This window comes from Xenopus laevis, chromosome 2S, assembly GCF_017654675.1.
Source record: "Xenopus laevis strain J_2021 chromosome 2S, Xenopus_laevis_v10.1, whole genome shotgun sequence".
In the NCBI taxonomy this organism is placed as follows: Eukaryota; Metazoa; Chordata; class Amphibia; order Anura; family Pipidae; genus Xenopus; species Xenopus laevis.
Genome location: NC_054374.1, coordinates 126,096,543 through 126,116,209, shown reverse-complemented (window position 1 = coordinate 126,116,209; position 19,667 = coordinate 126,096,543). Strand labels below are relative to the sequence as shown.

General features: G+C 40.0%; 2 protein-coding genes across 12 annotated transcripts in view; one reads left to right on the top strand and one right to left on the bottom strand.

The window, feature by feature from the left end:
- esd.S (esterase D S homeolog) overlaps positions 1-477 on the top strand; it is a 31,357-nt gene extending 30,880 nt beyond the window's left edge. For all 6 annotated transcript variants that reach the window (XM_018248349.2, XM_041583181.1, NM_001093857.2 and 3 more), the window contains 1 exon segment: positions 291-477. In XM_018248349.2, coding sequence (XP_018103838.1) covers positions 291-371 — 81 coding nt within the window. In that variant the 3' untranslated portion in view covers positions 372-477.
- Positions 478-2,039: 1,562 nt separating this feature from the next.
- Positions 2,040-19,667, bottom strand: part of lrch1.S (leucine-rich repeats and calponin homology (CH) domain containing 1 S homeolog) — a 123,331-nt gene continuing 105,703 nt past the window's right edge. For all 6 annotated transcript variants that reach the window (XM_041584360.1, XM_041584358.1, XM_041584357.1 and 3 more), the window contains one exon: positions 2,040-7,055. In XM_041584360.1, coding sequence (XP_041440294.1) covers positions 6,942-7,055 — 114 coding nt within the window. In that variant the 3' untranslated portion in view covers positions 2,040-6,941. The remainder of the gene's footprint in view (positions 7,056-19,667) is intronic.

Here is a 19,667-nt window from a genome sequence, read left to right as displayed (position 1 = left end):
TTAAAAAAAAGCTATTCAATGACAACTGCAAAAGGAACTCTGAAGTTACTTCTAATATCCTCATATTTTCCAACAAGGGGAACTTTATTTATTATAATACACAAGTTTTGGTGAATCATGTGACAAAAATGACATCACTACTCACCGTTTATAATTGATGACATCACTAGTCACCGTTTATAAGCATTTAATTTACAGGAAATTCATGGCTTTTGTGTTATATTTATGTTTGTGCTTTATGTTGTTATATTTGTATATTAATACATCTTTTGTATTTTTTTAAATCGCAGGGATACGATCACAGCTACTTTTTTATCACCACTTTCATAAATGATCACATCAAGCACCATGTGAAATACCTTCATGTCTGAGATGGGGGAATGATAAAGCACCAGGTCAAGGTTTGCATTGAAAGCAGAACAGCCGGGCTGCAGTTAAAATCTGCCATGCAATTAAATTGCCATTTAGTACAATGAATGCTGTTTGATGGTTTCCTTTTTGTACAATTGGAATCTAGGAAATTCTATACATGTTATGGCTGAAGGTAACTGAAACAAAGTAGAAACCTTAATTTTGCAGTTGAGAGAGGGGCTACTGAAAGGACAGATGAATGACACTATTATGTACTGTTGCCCAGCACTGGTAAAATTGGTGTGTTTGCATCAGAAACTCTATGATACTGTAGCCATGGGGGCAGCCATTCAAGCACAGAATACACAGTAGATAACAGAAAAGTTCTGAAGAATCCCATTGTATACTGCAGAGCTTATCTGTTATCTGCTGTGTATCCTGTGCCTTTTCAGCTTTGAATGGCTGCCCCATGGCTACACATCAGCCTTTCTGAAGCAAACACACCAGTTTTACTATTTATAAATTTCATTACTGGTATAAACCATTAACACTCAATGAATCAAGCCCTTAATATTTTACTTTGTGTTCTGCGGTTGCTAGTTAGTCACACATGTACTGCTTATTCTCCCAATGAGGGAGGCAGGAAGTGCTGTCTCTTTGCAGCAGGAAACAAGCTGTCAGCCATACTAGAGCCTGCTTGCAACACCTCACATGAATCCAGGTTGTGCCATAGGAACTGGCTGGCCGTTATTGGACATGAGTCTCTTCTGTGGGCAGAGCAATGTTCTCACCTTCAGTTTTTGCTGGTCGCTTCACTGGTCTAAGTTCAAGCAGCCACAATGTTTTATGTGTGTGGTTGTTTTTATTTTTTGTTAATCTCCTTGGTGGTATGGTGAGAGATTGGATATTCTATTATCCCAAATAAGTATGAGCACACAGGATAAATCATAACTAGAAACCTTAAGACAATGCCTATCCAAGATACTTCTCTTCACTCTCTGTGAAACATAAAAATTCCTACCAAGAATGTCTTTTACCAAGAATATAACTTTTGCTATAACTGAAATCACTTCCCAAGCCCAGACCATGGAAATTACCCTCTAGAAAAAGTTACCCTAAGCATTATAGAGGCTGGTGCATTTTCCTGGCATCTGTCCAATTGAAACACCAGACTGCCAGATGCTTCCAGTGTTGATAACCTCTCTAACAACTTCAGCCAACTGTTGGCATTGCACATGGTGATACAACTGTATAGTAGCAGCCATTGGACCACAGGGAGGCTCAATTTCAGAAGGGCCGTCTGAAAAGCTCCTGTCCTTTTCCCAATCATTCCATGCCTCTGCTCTTTTATGTACCCTATAAGTTGGAAACCACAGGAAATGTTGGCTTTTAAAGAGACAAGAGCCATCAATATTGTACTGTGCCCATCAGAGATATTAAGGCCATGTTGCAGGGCAGGGAAGCCCACTGTGGGATATGGTTGGGACTTGGCACATAAAGAGCTATTGAGATATTCAGGAAAGGGATGTCATCTTTGTTGACTATTCTGGCAATGTACAGCAGGAACAGGACTGGTGTGTCGCCCTCGTTTTTGTGCTGTTTCTTTTTGCATGAAAAAGCAGCCGCCCAACATAGCAGTACAAACATGGCCACGCAGTGTCAGTACATGACCCATAATGCAAGGGAAGTGATTTAAAGCTCTCTTTATTTTACAGCAAGATGATTTTAACACAATCCATTTATTTTGCCTAAAGGAAATATCCAACGAAATCATTACAGTTGTCCTATGTACAGGTAAAAAAAATATGTCTGAGAAATGCATGTTTCCTTTAATTTAGTCATTGTCAGTGTTTGCCTACATTCAGCTTCTCTTCTTATGGACCGTAACCCATTCATCTCTGGATCCATGACCCTGGGTCACTGATATATTTACTGTCACACGGGACATCAGTGCACATAGTGGAATCCACAGAAAAACACAGCTGCCAATTCTAGTCTTGTCCTTTATACAGTATATATATATATATCTGATCTGCAGGTGCACAATGTGGAAACATATATACGTCAATACATTTGTATGAATGTTTCCTGCGGCTGATACAGCGGATACACATCTCATATGAATTCAATAAAGAGCAGTTGTGCAGAAGTGTTTTATAGCAAGTCAGTGATTGTAAAAGCTATTGAACTCTATTCTGCGCTACGGCTCCTGTATATTCACTAAGTGCTGCCAGGCCTGGATTTGTGGAAAGGCCACCTAGGCCTGGGCTTATGCTGCCCAACCACACCCACATTGGTTCAAAAACACTGGGGATGCGCTGGAGATAAAACTATTTTTTAAATTTCCCATGTGCCAATCCCCATTGCTCCAGACCAGATGAAGTATGCATGGATAAAGAGGGGACAGGGGAGAGGAGCAGTAGTGGGCCTAGGGGCATCCACTATGTACATCCGGCCCTGAGTGCTGCATTTCCAAACCATCAGCCTTTACTCTACACCAAAGGGAAATCGAGTTTAGTCGTACTTATTGATGCTGTTATAGTAGCGCTGGAATTGATAGCAGAGATATGTAACACCATTGGTATTATTAGGTGTATGGGACTAATGTTACAATGGAAGCCTAGTAAAATATTCTACTACTGACTGATATTATCCAGACCAGACTGGGAGCAATCCTTGCTATCTACATATAGTCACCAGATTGAATTTGTTCTCTACCATTATTTTATTCATGCCTGCACTTACTCCCCATCCACATTCACTCCCCATCAGATCACAGGTTTAAATTGTGCATACTTGTTACTTTATGCTATGCCCTAGTATATTTCTTTATTCCATGGTGTAACTACCTATCAGTTTATAGCAGGGTTGGCAGAGGGGATTTGAAACCTGGTAAGGACCTGCATCCTCTGACACACTCCCTGCTGTCTGCACCAATGCTCTTCAACCTGGGCTTTTTTTTTTTTTTTGGAACAGCCGAATATTCCCTTTTCTCCACTTTCTCTAAAAGAATAACAAAATTATAATAAATGTTTTTTCATGTTTTGCTTTGGAATAGGAAGTGCAGAGTTCCCAATGCATTTGTGTGTATGGAAATAAAAGCTATTATAAGGGTTTTGAGCTTTATTCGCTGTTTTAAACACACTGCTATTATTCTGAACACAACTGTATGTTCCTTAACATATCCATTAGAAATGGCCATTTCCCTCCCATAGTTGTTCATGTTCTTACGGAGAACCTATTTATACAGGTACGGGATCTGTTATCCAGAAAGCTCTGAATTACAGAATGGCTGTCTCCTATAGACTCCATAATAATTAAATAATCCAAATTTTCCTTTTTCTCTGTAACAATACTTTGGATCAGTACTTGGTACATGAGCCAAACGAAGATATAAGTAATACTTATTGGGAGTAAAACCATCTTTTTGGGTTTATTAATATTTACATGATTTTCTAGTAGACTTAAGGTATGAAGATCCAAATTACGGAAAGATCCATTATCCAGAAAACCCCAGGCCTGAGCATTCTGGATAAGAGGTCCCATATCTGTCTTTAAAATCAGACTAGATCCCTGCTAATCACAAAATGTATACACTGTAAGGCATCATTCTCAAGTGTATATACTTGTATTGATATGAAGGGTTGGGGTTTCCCCTGCAGAGCCATGTAAGTTTCAACTCATCTTCCTTATGGGTCAGTACCAACAGTACCGGACACTAACACAATGTAGAGAAAAGAACAAACCATCTACTTACATTTAGCACGATTATCCACTCCCATAGCTACAGACCTATAGGGCAGACTCAGATCAGTGTACACTTGGTAAAACACAATAAAACCCACCACTCATCAAATAAGTGAAGAAAATGAGAAAGATTCTCTTGCTTTTGGTGGGAGTGCATGAATATCAGAAGAGCGTAGGGATATGTGTATCACTTGTGCTTTATAGGATATTGCTGGTTGTATTGCAATGGATCAGTTGTACAGAACATGTACATAGAGTGAAATGACTTGCTGGAAACCACAAACACACAAAGATGATTTGGCTGCGAGAGGGAATTGAACATGTTCATTATTTACAGGTAATATTAATATGAAATAAGCTCTCCCCTTCAATAAGACTTGATGAACATTTGGAGAATAGTCCGTCCCATTGTGTCTCTGGTGCATATGGGAAGGTGTTGGGTTGTGAAGCTTCTCATACAGACCAAGCAACTAATATCCATTTTATAGAACTAGAGGCAGTGACTTGTGGTCTGAGGTATATTATCAACATTCTCATTTCTACAGATACATTCCAGGTTATTAAGAACCCGAGATACAAAGGAAATTAAGGGGAAGAAAGAAAAGCCCCCATGCTCACTATCAATCCCCTGGGGGAGGGTGACAAGCAGTATCTCCATTTAGAACTTTGCTGCTGGAATCTTAAATGGTGTGCAATGAGGAGTACCCTTCTGTGTATAGTACATCCATGTTTTATGCAGAAGCAATCATAATTTATTTGAATTACAATGTTTACCCATGGCATATGCTATAATGGATGCCCTATATACCAAGCAATTGGAGGCCATTCAAGTTGTTGAACTTCACCTTCAAGCACAAAACCTGCCCCACCCCTGCTCTGGCACTTGTTGTCTAGGGTGGTCTGTCAACTTTTGTCTGTCCTAATGATTTGCTTAAACCTTTTATCACGCCTAGCTTCCATAAAACGTAGCTGAAGGAGGGACCAATTAACCATCAGTAGAATCTGTGGCCAGAACCATCTTATATAAAGTCTTATTGTCACCGCTAATATACCTAATGTGCCTTATTTCTGCTAGCTACATCTGTTGCTCTGTGGGACCCCAGTATTTGAAGTGTCAGGGGCCCCTTAAGACAGCTCCGGCTATTGATCCAGTATCAGCTATTAGTGCTTCCCACCTGTCTTATGTGACACAAATGGACCACAAAAAAGCAGTAATAAAGGATATGTTCCTAATGTACAGTTTGCACCCAAAAAGGATGAATATGTTCCCTAATAAATATTATTCACATAAATAGAGAATAAGGCTGAACTGATGTATATGATTATAGTGGGAGCCCTGTGCCATCTGCACATAGAACCTGATATTCAGATGTCGTAAATGGGCCAACATCCCTGTAGCACTAGGGACTAACACTGAATGAGGAAACCCACACATCTTCTAATACACTCAGCTTTGCTGTCCTTCATCTCCATGGAACAGAATCACATGGATGAACTAGACACTGGAACCCACTGAAAAACCTTAAAGCTCATCTCAAAAACATGGGATGTCTATTGCCCAAACCACCACTTCTTTCCTGCCAATAATTTGTTTTCTGTGCTCTGCAAATTAAGGCATTTGTTAAATAAGTTATTAAACTTGCTTCCCATCTGTTGGCTATGGATGCTGGGGATTGTGTATCAAACGGGACATGGGTTGGACAGAGCTCATGTAGCTCACAAGCGATTATCTGAACCCCCAGATGTACTGTACTCATCCACAGAAGGAAAATTGCATTAAATGGCCTTCATCATATACATATATGGCTTAGTTAATGCCTCAAACAGACACTGATCTTGTTATACAGAGGCAAACTCATCCACCCATGTTACCCCTATTAGCCACTTGCTCACAGCTTTTACCAATAAAACAAATGCCAATAAATGCATTAAACACATTACATATGGCTGCCCTGTCCCTTACATTTACTCCACAAGTGTTTGAAGCCAACTGTCTGGCCCCGTAATAGTAAGCAGTGTGCTAATGTGCAATTGAGCTGTGAGTTTATATATTGGTCAGAACCTGTGCAGCATCAGCTGTTCACTTACAACCCCCAGGCAGCACCCAAGGGACCAATACCATCTGGGAGTTGGGATTCAGCCACAGGGTATGGACCATGGCGATATCTGCAAAAAAAACCAATACATAGCAGACAATATAGTAGAAAAAATTTGGATTCTGTGAAATACCTTATGCTTAGGACAGCTGCTGCTGAACTGTAACTCTCCAAGAGGAGATATACTGGAACTTTAGTATTATGAACAGCCAGGCAGCAATAGATTCAAGAGCCTTCACCCCACCCACTACCAACGTGTGCCAAGGGAGAGCACTTTCCTGGGTTTTCTTTTGCTGGTGGAAAAACCAGTCAGGGCCTAAGCCACAGACCAAGAACTGTGCTGCATCCAAAAACTTCATCTATAAGACCGTGTGGGGTTTCCTTTTATATTTATAGACCAGCAAGTGTTAAAAGTGTCCTTGTAGTGTGTGTGTGTGTGTGAGTGTGTATGGATGTGTATCACACACTGACTGTAGCTCCTCATGTTCTGTTTGCAATACTGGTTTTCGGAGAGAGGCAAAAATGAACCCGGTGCCTTTCCCTCGTTCAGACTGGCAGTTACATCAAGGGATGGGAAGAGGTGACAGTTTTGTGCAGAAGCAGAATACTGCCTTCCAGTCCAGCTGATCCATTGGGAGCTTTGTTTGGTGTCAGCCTGTCTGCTGTGTGTAGTCTTTAGACAGGAGCTGCTTGTTGTCTCCCATAAGGAGCAAGTGCTACAGTCACACCCAACGGCATCACCTTCTTTTATAGAAATAAAGCCTGTTTGGTCGTGGTTACGTCTATAAGTGCTTGGACCATAACACTCACTTTTACCAAACCCTTTTCTTCTAAGATATGATGCGGCAAACACAGTTTTTCCTGTGAAAAAAAGAAAAACAAAGATGAACCTATTATATTTTTTATGCCATCCTGTTAACTGTGCACAGAAAGTCGCTCTCAGTAATAAATTGCACCAATAATTGCCCTTTGTTTAATGATGTGCCAAGTGCGCTCTCCAGTAACCCATCATTAGGGCTGATATGCACTAGTGCTGTCTTCACGAAGCATTCAATGGAAAGGAGACTTCCACCCGTGTACAAGTGCTGTCCCATGTACTGTACGAAAAGCACTTGTGTGAATGTATCTGATATTGGCATCACTGGGACCCCCACTGTGAATACACAGTATAATACACAGGGCCCTTTCTAGCTCTTGAATATGTAATCTACATATAATAGGTCAATTCTCTTCTTTTGATGGAAAATATATAGACATTTTCCAAGCTATTAATTAACTTTACTTTTCTATAAATGATGATCCAGTAGAACATAGATTGTACTGCACAAGGGGTTAATGATGAAGCATATATTTGTTTATAGGAGTATTGACGTCTCCTTATCAACAGACTAATAGTTTAAAGGAGATGTAAGGATTTAAAGAAGAACAAAAAGCTAAATCCCTGGGGATGCCAGAACAAAAAGTCAGCACGGCACTCACCGGAAAGGTATTCCGGTACAAGAAGAGCACCAGGTTGTGGCATGAAGAAGTGACTAGAATCAATGAGGTGCCTAACAACTCTGCACCCCAGAGATTCAGCCTCACGTTCTCATTTAAAAACCAAAAACCGATGCTTAGTACAAATGAAAAGTTAAAGAATGACCATAAAGTTGCCACTATATACAGTATATTGTCTGTAGACATTTAAAGGAGCAGTACTCTCCTATATACATTTTTGTTCAGCATGAATACAATACTTAATGTTTTTATCTATGCTTCCTCCCTGCCCCCCCCCTATAAGCCCAGTTTCTTGTTAAGTAGAGACAATGAGCTCATTATACAGAGGGCATCTTCCCAGTGGACAGGTCGTTTGATTACCTACCTTTTCCACAGTTGCTTGGAAGAACCACAGGTTGTAAAAGTTAAACTGGTTTCAGTTTAGAGCAAGAAATAACAAACCAAGTCAAAGCCCTATGCATTGAACTCCTATTGAACAACATATATCCTCCTGCTAATGACCCATAACACCAGTCATTTACTGGCCTGATATGAAATATGGCTTTACAAATAAAAAGGAACTAAAGCCCCTTAGAATAGGCTCACATTACTCCAAATAATCTGAATGGGCAGTTGAAAAGATGCTCAGGTGTTGTTTGCTAATGGGAAACTAGCCACCCGGGCCTCTGGTCTACATACTACTGGGCCCAGCTATGACATTGCAATGTTTCAGACCTTTGTTATATGATTCTTTTTGTATTTACGCTCTGATTACTCTCAGATTGGTGAGGGAAAAGTTGCAGATGTCAATCCTAGATGTGCCCTTGGTGATGAAGATAAAAAGAGCCTTTCCAGTAGTTTCCATGTACCAATTCCACTACAGAGAGCGATTATTTTCCTTGCAATTGTGTTTCTGTACATGACATGCAGCTCCCACCCAGCACGCTCACGTCTCTCTAATATTCCTAATCCGTGCCTTTGCTGGGAAAAGCCAGGAACCTTGTTTAAACACATGTTTTCGTTTTGCAAACATCCTATAGCATGGCTGCATACAATAATATACAGAGCCATGCAGGGGGCAGGCACTGTGAGAAGAGACATAATCAGCCAGCACTTTCTCTGCACAAGAGGCAGATGATTTATTTAAACAGTATAAATAGATGTATATTGTAATGCCTGACTGGCATCCCGGGTGGGGACACTGGGGACAATGACAACACTGGTCCCACCTCACTTCAATATCTTAAATATAGTATATATATATATCTTTAGGAGGATATGGGTCCTACTGTATATGTTGCTTCTCACTCAGCACCAGTACCCTGTTCTTACTGTCAGTACCAGCAACGGGGATTCTGACAATGTTCTGATTAGAAGTCTGCCATTTGGGCACTTTATTTTATTTATACACAACATTGTTATAGTTTCTTCTTACATTTCTCTAGATTTAATGGCATTTAGTAGCCTCCCTTTTTTTTAACTTATGTTATATCTTCACACAAAGCTGACAGTTACACCGTGGGAATGGCAGTGACACTTTACTCTTTTTGCTCCCCTTAGACATAAGCTTCCATGAACAACACACGGCCTACGCCTTACTGGTCTTCAAAATAAATATGCACGCACTCCTGCAGCCATGGCAATAGAGGTTAAAAGTTCGTAACTTTATTCCATTATGTTAAAAGGTATGCGTCCCTTTTAACATAATGGAATAAAGTTACGAATTTTTAACCTCTATTGCCATGGCTGCAGGAGTGCGTGCATATTTATTTTGAAGATTTGTATCCCCTATGCTACGGGTTCAGGGCACGGCAACCGGGCCACCCGGCAGATTTGGTGAGTGACAAGCTCTGCTGATTTCTACTTCATTGAAACAATATTGTTCAATATTCAAGTGGCGGGCCTGGGGTTTGGACACCCAGGTCATCCCTTTCCACTCGGGGAGGATCACCCCGTGGCTTGCTTTTAGTATTGATGTGTTTAGGTGTTTAACCCCACATAAGCAAGTTTAGAATTTGAAGTCGTCCTATTAATATTTAAACAGTCCAAATAGAGATTGGAGCCAGCTATCTTTTTTGTTTGTATGACTAGGCCTTACTGGTGCCTTGTCGTGACAACTGCTAGAGCAGCGAACCTCCCATTTGTTAAAGAGTTCATTCATCACTAGAACTGCTACTCACTCGTGTTTTTGGTATACAGACCTAGGCCCAGTTACAGCCCCCCCTTTCCATACCACATCAGACGGACACACTGATGTTATGGTCATCTCATCTGTAGGATAACATTTTACATTTTTCCTTGGGCCCAGAAATAAACAACAATATACAACACATATTACAGCAAAAAGTACAGTTTCAGACAATGTGCACTCTCCTATACATATAATATAATACACAAAAGCTATGAATATCCTGTAAATTATGTCCTTATAAACAGTGAGTTCTGATGTCATCAGTTATAAACGGTGAGTTCTGATGTCATTTCTGTCACATGACTCACTGAAATTTTTGTATTATAATAAATAAATTACCCCCAGTTGCAAAATATGAGGATATTAGAAGTTACCTCGGAGTTCCATGGCCTTCGGCCTCGTGTTTTTATATGCCATGAAACTCCTCGGTAACTTATACTATCCTTATATTTTACAAGAGGGGGTACTTTATTCACTATATCATGACATTTCCAACTTTAGGTTGACTCTACTAAAAAACTATAAATATCACAGAGAGCAAATGGGAACAGTACTCCTGAAAAGGCTTTTGTTGACATTCACTGTACAAAACTGTCAGTGTGGGACTAATAAGGTTCCATTTGTACCTGTGTCCTGGGGGTTCATGTTCACATCAGATATTTATGGGATCTGCCTTCTGTGCTATTCAGGGAGCACCAGCCAAATCACCATAGAAAAGGACAAGTATTCTCTTCACGAATAACGGAATATTGGCAGCAACATAGATTTACTTGGGAGTGCCATTTCTTAGCATTTAACCTATGATGCCAAATATAGCTCTGTATTACTTTGAGTTAGTCTAGTCCACAGCCCTGCAGCACTATTATAATCCTTTTACAAGGAGTTAGCTGAGGCAAAGCCAAGTGACCAGAGGGATGAGGCTGATCTTGCTGGGCACCTGGTCAGTTTAAAATAGACTGTAATGACTTTCCAGAGGTAAAGCGGCAGCAAGAACAAGCTGTTTAATACCATAAAACTATAGGTATGGTATCTGTTATCCAGAATGCTCAGGACCTGGGGTTTTCTGGATAACGGATCTTTCCATGCCTATCCATGGAAAGATCCGTTATCCATGGATACACATTATTATTTTCTATTTTTTTAAACCAGTAAGAAATAAAAAACTTTACCCATAGGGGCACATTTACTTAGGGCCAAATATCGAGGGTTAATTAACCCTCGATATTCGACCGTCGAAGTAAAATCCTTCGACTTCGAATATCGAAGTCGAAGGATTTACCGCATTTAGTACGATCGAAGGAAAAATCGTTAGATCGAACGATTAAATCCTTTGAATGAAAATGATTTTCCTTCGATCATAAAAAGCTAGGAAAGCCTATGAGGACCTTCCCCATAGGCTAACATTGATGCTCTGTAGGTTTTAGGTGGCGAAGTAGGCGGTCGAATTTTTTTTTTAAAGAGACAGTACTTCGACTAAAGAATGGTCGAATAGTCGAACGATTTTTACTTCGAAACGTTCGATTCGAAGTCGTAGTTGAAGGTCAAAGTAGCCAATTCGATGGTCGAAGTAGCCAAAGAAATACTTCGAAATTCGAAGTATTTTTTATTCTATTCCTTCACTCGAGCTAAGTAAATGTGCCCCCTAGTGTTTCACTTCATGCACATAGATTGGGAAGGCGTTACCGGATATTGATATTTGCCCTGCACCACAGAGACCCAGCACACAAGAAATGTAAAAATAAAAGAGTACTAATTGCAAGCAGGACAAGTTATGAAAACAATACCCCCAATACTTAAAAGGAGAACTAAACCCTAAAAATGAATATGGCTAACAATGCCATATTTTATATACTGAACGTATTGCACCAGCGTAATGTTTCAGCTTGTCAATAGCGGCAATGATCCAGGACTTCAAACTTGTCACAGGGGGTCACCATCTTGGAAAGTGTCTGACACTCACATGCTCAGTGGGCTCTGAGCAGCTGTTGAGAAGCTAAGCTTAGGGGTCGTCACCAATTATCCAGCAGAAAATGAGGTTTGTCTGTAATATAAACTGATGTTACAAGGCTGACTATTCAATTCTGATGCTACTTGCACTGGTTTCTAAGCTACCATGTAGTAATTATCTGTATTAATTAACCATATATTGTGACAGTTATATTCTGTGAGTACTGGTACAGAAGCCCAAAACATAATGTACAACATTTCTAGCTACTTCTTTAGTTAGGCTTTAGTTCTCTTTTAAGCAGCAGATTGTTTATATCATAACAGGTGGCATATTAAAGAATCTTACCAAGCTGGAATACACATATACGTAAATATTCTCCTTTTCCCTTGAGCCCCGATTTTGTGATGGTCTGTGTGCTGCCTCAGAGATCACCTAAGCAGAAATACTGCAGCTCTAGCTGGAACAGGAAGTGTGTCTCTGTCTCTTAATTGGCTCATGTGACCTAACTGCATGATTTCATTGGTTGGTTTGTGTGCACCCCCAGGAGTTGGTCCTTAGTTCTAAAAAAGACAAGTTTCTATTTAGGATTACCCAATAGCAAATACTACTATAAAAGTATATTATTATGAAAGTGGTTTATTTAGGTGAAGCAGGGTTTTATGCAATATATAGTGGATAATGTACCCCCTACTGTAATTTATAAAGATATTATAAGTCACCGAGGAGTTATGTGACCATATAAAAGCACGAGGCCGCAGGCCGAGTGCTTTTATACAGGCCACATAACTCCGAGGTGACTTCTGATATCTTTATAAATTTAAGTAGGGGGTACATTATGCATTATAATCTACAGTTTTTGCATGTCTTACATCATGGCTTTCATGTATGGTCTATAAATGCTACACTATATTTTGTGTCTATTACCCCTGTTTGTTTCCCCTGTGTGTGTTCACCTTATTTAATGTTGTTTTTTTTTTGTGTTTGCCTGTACTCCCTTGTTTGTTGCTTTTATTTGTATTCCATTTGATTTTGTTTAGCTTTTTTTAGTTTTAACTGCCATGGGTGAGATCATCAGCTCTGCCAATAATGGAGCATGAGGAAAAGCAACACGAGTGAGTATGTGGACACTGAGGATGGGAGGGGCAGCTGAACATGAGAGGGAGAGAGAGAGATTTTGCCACGGTGGGAGGGGGAGCGAGAGACTGTGAGGAGGAGAAAGATCTATAGAGAAGGCATAGGACAACGCATGCAGCAAAGGTATTTGTGGGCAACATGTCCTAAAATGTGTTCCATAGGAGAGGCATCATGGGTGGGCGGAGTGAAACAGGAAACCGGAGACGGAGGGGCAGGGAGAGAGAGAGACCTGAAAGTAAAGTAAGAGCGACGATAGTTGAGAGGGACAGAAGCAGCGCGCCTGTAAAGTAAGAGAGCTATGTGTGGAAGACAGGTGGGAGGGGGTTACGAGTGGAGAGAACGCTGCAGGGAGAGAGCAGCAGCTGCAAGTGCTGTCACTTTAAGCTTATAAACGGCGCGTTCTGACGCCAGAACGCGCCGTTTATAGGGATATAATTTACAGTCTGGTCCCATAGGGAAATGACCAGACTGTAGATTATATTTTTATAAATCAAACAGTAGTGGCACCCTGGTAATTAGCCAGCTCTTGAGTGCTACATGATATCTTGCCCTGGGACAGCATCTGTATCCAATCGAAAAGTATATAGCACAGAGCACTCAAAATGCCAGGACAAAATTAAAACTCCATCCTTTATTTTTTCATTTAAAAACATAGGCAGTTCAGGATTACATTCATATCACAGAGAAAGTGGCTGCTAGGCTACGAAACGCATCAAGCATATGGTTCTGTGATATAAATGTGATCCTGAACTACCGATGTTTTTAAATGGAAAAATAAAGAATCGAGTTTTAAGTGGCACTGGCATTGCAGTGTTCTGAGTGCCGCTGGCTCCCCTGCACAGCCTGAGAATTCAGCAAACAGGAAGTGGAACAGATGGGCAGGACTAGAACATTCCTTCTACAATTAGAGGAGAGTCTTATTTTTACACAATATGTAGTCTTTAATAATTACTACACACCAAATGCCCTGAAAGACTGAAATCTTCATTATGTAAGGGCTGCTGGGATTGCCGGAGCGAAATACCAAACTAAATGGTGACCCCCAAAAACAAAGGCAATTAAAAACACTTGGAGAGGCTTTTATCAATACTGCACCACTTCACCAAGTATCCCTGCCACTTCCTTCATTCCAACCCTTACACTAAGGACTTGATTCAATGCAATGCAATAAATGTGCAATAAATGAAAGATGGGGTTACCTCCGAAAAATACTGCACATTTTTACCTAATTCAATTCTTTGCCATAAAGAGTTAAGTTAATGCGAGAAACTGATAATTTTGCAGAATATCTCCATTTCTGGGTTTTTCTACCGTTATTAGCAGAAATGCTTGTTAGAGCTCTTTTTTTTCTCTCTCACAAATCACGCTGCAACGTAACTCCATATTCTACCTATGTGTAGAATTGCTTAAATACAACATACGTCAATAAAGTCAAGTCACTTTTACCTAATTCAATTCTTTGCCATAAAGTTATTGCAAGAAATGGACAGTTTTGCGAAACAATGTTATCACCATTTCTGGGTTTTTCTGTTGTTTTTAACAGAAATTGCTGTTAGAGCTCTTTTTTTTCTTGTAAATCATGCTACAACTTAACACGAGATATTCTACCTATGTCTAAAATTGCTTAAATATAACAGATGTCAAGTTCTTAACTTTTACCTTTTTTAATGTGGAAAATAAGTTCCGGTTACCCTCTAAAGGTCAACACTGCCTAAGATTTCTATGAATATCTTCTATTGGCTCATCCCAACCAATTAAAGGTTATTAGTTAAACACCACACCCAGACATAGCAACGCAATAAAAAGGACTTGCTGTTAGGCAGACCTCCTCATACATAAAAATCCCTTTTTGATTTTCAGCCAATCTTGTCCTGGTGTTGGGAAAATTAATAAATTCATAACATACATAGTAAGTTAGGTTGAAAAAAGACACACGTCCATCAAGTTCAACCTTTTAACTCTATTTTAACCTGCCTAACTGCCAATTGATCCAGAGGAAGGCAAAAAACCCAATCTGAAGCCTCTCCAATTTGCCTCAGAGGGGGGAAAGAAGCCAAGGTGTGAAGGGTTTTTATAGTCCTGTTTGCCGTGGCCAAATTTAGCATTAACAATTTCAGATCTGGGTGTTAAAATCATTGAAAATGACCTTAGCACATTCAACTTGCAAAGATGAGGGGGTTTACATGGTTTACACACTGGATTAGAGGGATCATTTGAAAGAGAAATGGTTAAGAATTGATGACAATTGTTGAAAGGCATTTTTATGATTTGTGTGGATAGGTTTTAGTTAATATACAGTATAAGATGAAATATTATAATCATCAATATCTTTTGGAAGGTTTGTCTTCCACTAAGCCAGAATACAAATATATTAAGGTGTAAGGTTGAACATTCTAGAGTTATTGGCAGCTGAATACAAATTGGAGTTTATGTTATGCCCTTTCCAAGACAACTTGCAGTCTGGTGTTTCAAACACTAGATGGTCGCTAGAGTCCAAAAGAAATAAAGCGATTTAGTACTAGACAAGTGTTATACACACTTATTTAAAATAAAAAGATGAATTTGAACATTTGAAAGTACTTTTGTTAATTAAATATACATTGATGTAGCTAAAAATGGCTTAAAAAAACTTGTGCGATAAGGTGTGTCAGAAAGAGGGCAAAAAAAGCTTTTAGCGATAGGACCAAGAGCATTTCCGCCAGTTCAAGGTGGCGTAAGGGAAACTGGAAGATGATGCAAGAAACTTCACTTGCTAAACGGTTTCAGGAATTGTATTGCAAAAACTTGTTCCAATGGGCCGTTGTGAAAACATAGGTCACAGAAAGATACATTGGTTAATGCATTAATTAATGTTGCATTAAATCGAGCCCAAAGTTGGTTATCTTTACTAAATATCTAGAAGAGAGAAGGAAGCGCACATAGGGCAATACTGTTTTGTGTTGTCTGATAATGACAACCCAGTCACAAAAGGGTTGGAAGGTGTTCAGGTAAAGTTAATTGGATCCACTCGAGGTGCACACACCGATCAGGCTTCCCTTTTGGGAATGAAAAGAACTTTCATTTGAAGCAACGTAGGGGGTTCTTCACAGTCAGGACAGTGAGGTTGTGGAATGCACTGCCAGATCTTGTTGTGATGGCTGATTCAGTTAATGCCTTTAAGAATGGCTTGGATGATTTCATGGACAGACATAATATCAAAGGCTTTTGTGATACTAAGCTCTATAGTTAGTATAGGTATGGGTATATAGAATTTATGTAAAAGTAGGGAGGGGTGTGTGTGTGGATGCTGGGTTTTCATTTGGAGGGGTTGAACTTGATGGACTTTTGTCAACCCGATTTAACTACGTAAATATGTAATGTACTTACAAAATCACATTGTGCTCTGTGGTTCATTTGTTACTCAAATACATTTAGTGGAAATAAAAGAGAAGATAATAATACAATTCCTTTTAATAAATATTTTAAAAACAATCACAGAACTCCAATTGCCTACTCACAAAAAGTTCAGCATCAAGAGCGCATCACATTCCAAGGTAAAGGTCTGGACTTCTCAGAAGGAGCTGCTGTTTGGAGATGTGGTGGTGTAGCAATTGGTATCTGCATTGTCTTTTCCTATGCGTTTCACAGACTCTCAGGTCTGCTTCGTCAGGGACCAGAAAGTATCTCTGAACAGCATAGCCTTCTGAGGAGTCTGGTCTTTTACCTTGAAATGCGACACACTCTTCACGCTGTTTGTGAACAGGCATTCTGTGATTATATTTCTTACACAGAATTATACTATTACCTCTTATTTATCCCACATCTGGTGCAATCTTTGGGGAGATTATGTGTCCAGTACATAGGACTATAACACGTCTGGGAAAAATGATGTTTGATACCAAAATGTATTGGTCCTGTTTGGTGCAAAAACACAATAAAGGGGCGAAACGGAGGGAGAAACGGAAGAGTTTAGTTTAAAAGGATACTGTCATGGGAAAAAAATTTTTTTTTCAAAATGAATCAGTTAATGAATCAGTTAATAGTGCTGCTCCAGCAGAATTCTGCACTAAAATCCATTTCTCAAAAGAGCAAACAGATTTTTTTATATTCAGTTTTGAAATCTGACATGGGGCTAGACATTTTGTCAATTTCCCAGCTGCCCCTGGTCATGTGACTTGTGCCTGCACTTTAGGAGAGAAATGCTTTCTGGGAGGCTGCTGTTTTTCCTTCTCAATGTAACTGAATGTGTCTCAGTGGGACATGGGTTTTTACTATTGAGTGTTGTTCTTAGATCTACCAGGCAGCTGTTATCTTGTGTTAGGGAGCTGCTATCTGGTTATCTTCTCATTGTTCTTTTGTTTGGCTGCTGGGGGGGGGGGAAGGGAGGGGGTTGATATCACTCCAACTTCCAGTACAGCAGTAAAGAGTGGTTGAAGTTTATCAGAGCACAAGTCACATGACTTGGGGCAGCTGGGAAATTGACAATATGTCTAGCCCCATGTCAGATTTCAAAATTGAATATAAAAAAAATCTGTTTGCTCTTTTGAGAAATGGACTTCAGTGCAGAATTCTGCTGGAGCAGCACTATTAACTGATTCATTTTGAATAAAATGTTTTTTCCCATGACAGTATCCCTTTAAATGTAGAATCACCCAAAGAAAATTGAACTGTATAGCCTCTTATTTAGGGCAACCAGTGATCTTTCCCCTAATTCCCCCAAGTTACTCAGCACAGGAACTCTTTTTGTGTTCCTACACAGCACTAAAAACATTGTTACTAAAAACAGTCCTTTAAGAATCACAGCAAAAATAATCGTAAAATAAAATAAGCTTTAATGACCTTTCACACTCCAACCTTTTTCTCACGCAGTTCAATTGACACAAAACATTTCAAAGAAGAATTCTCTTACCTTATTTTCTGAGAATCGGGTCGGTTAATTTTAAAGTAAATAAACAGCTAATTATTTGCAACATTAACACATTTCCACCCGCCTGCCACCCAAGCACAGGAAAACAAACGGAGCGTATTAAGTTTATATATACACAAGTAACTCTTGCCTGTTGCAAAATGTGGTAAGATTTACCAAACCATGTAATATTATATTAGAGCCTTAAGATGTTGATCTAATTGATTAAAACACAGTAGAATAAAGTAGGCAATGATGCGACACAGAGGAACACAGATATAATAATATCAATATACATGCGGCTAGGGTTCCACTCACAGCTGCAATGAACTCTTTTATTTATACATACTGAGAAAGTTTTTGGGGAATATGGGAAATGGAAAATCAGAAATTCAAAGCAAAAGGTTTCATCTGGACAACACAGATCATTCCACGCACAGTGTATGTATTTCACCCATGACTGACTGGTATTATAATCATGCTTAATTGATACAACGTGAAACACAGCCTACATTGTGAAGCCTTAAATGACACGGAGAATACACAACAATTCTGGAAAGTGTCTGCTCATGGCAGATAACCATTATTTCAACTCTTGCAGTCCAATGGTGCCCAGCAGGACTCCCACAGGTGCAAAGGTACAAAACCTTGGTGGCAAGGGACCCACATACTAGTTATGTGTGCGGGCCTGCCCAATAGCCGCAGGTCGGGCAGGTTCGGACAGAACTCGCTGCTTCTCTTTCGGGTCTGCCGGCTTCAGACTACCAGTTGTGGTAATAATGTGCGGGACGAGTTTTTCTCGACCCGCACGACATGCAACCACCCACACCGACTTTACCATTCCATTTATAGACTTGCGCCTGCCCTGTCCCCTGATGATGTAACAAAAGGGGCAGGGCATGCGTGGGTCTATAAATGGAATGGGGAAGTCGGGTGAGGGTGGATGCGGAAAACTCGACCCGCACATCACTACCACACACACAGCACCCTGTGACATATATGTTACCCCTAATAGTCACTTTACATATTTATTGAATTGTGAAACATTAACGGATCACTATCACCCAAGTTATAAATAAAACAAAAAATCTCTGTTAGCCTCAAGTGGTGTACCCGAATATAACTGCACAGATGATCACACTATGATCCATGGCAGTGGTGGGCCAAGTTGGCCGGGTGCCCTAGGCAACCCGGCGACTACACCGCCCCCCACCGTTTGCCCATGCGCAGAGGACGCGACGTACATGCGCCTGGGACACGCAAGCACGCATAGGTGAGCAGGCAGAAGAAGAAAAAACTGTGGTCACTGCTTCTGGAACTAGTAGACGGCGTCGGAAGAGGTACGTGCCTGGCACCCCTCTACCTTTGTGCCCTAGGCACGTGCCTCTTCTGCCTACCCCTAGTTCTGGCCCTGATCCATGGACATGTACATACCTTCTTTCTCTGCTTGCTGTTGTTTCTGAGACAAGGGTCCAATTCATAAAAAAACAACAAAAACAAGAAATCTTGACCTTTTTAACCATTTCTTGTCGGGGTAACATTCTTCCAGTTTTCACTATAACTAATAACTAGCCCAGGACAAAAAAGTATTTTTTTTTTTACTAAAGTATTTCCTGCAGGTGCCCATTATAAGAATTTTCACTCAATGCATGGTGCAACATTCTGACTACATCAACTTGACTTCTGGGCAGGTTTGTAGAGCAGCAAAACAAGAAGTCATATACCTTAGTTCATGGCTTGAAAAATACACATTTGTGTTAAGAAAACAATGCACCTCAAATAAATGCAACAAAAATTGCATCCCACTTGACATTTTATACACAGGAAAATAAAAAATTT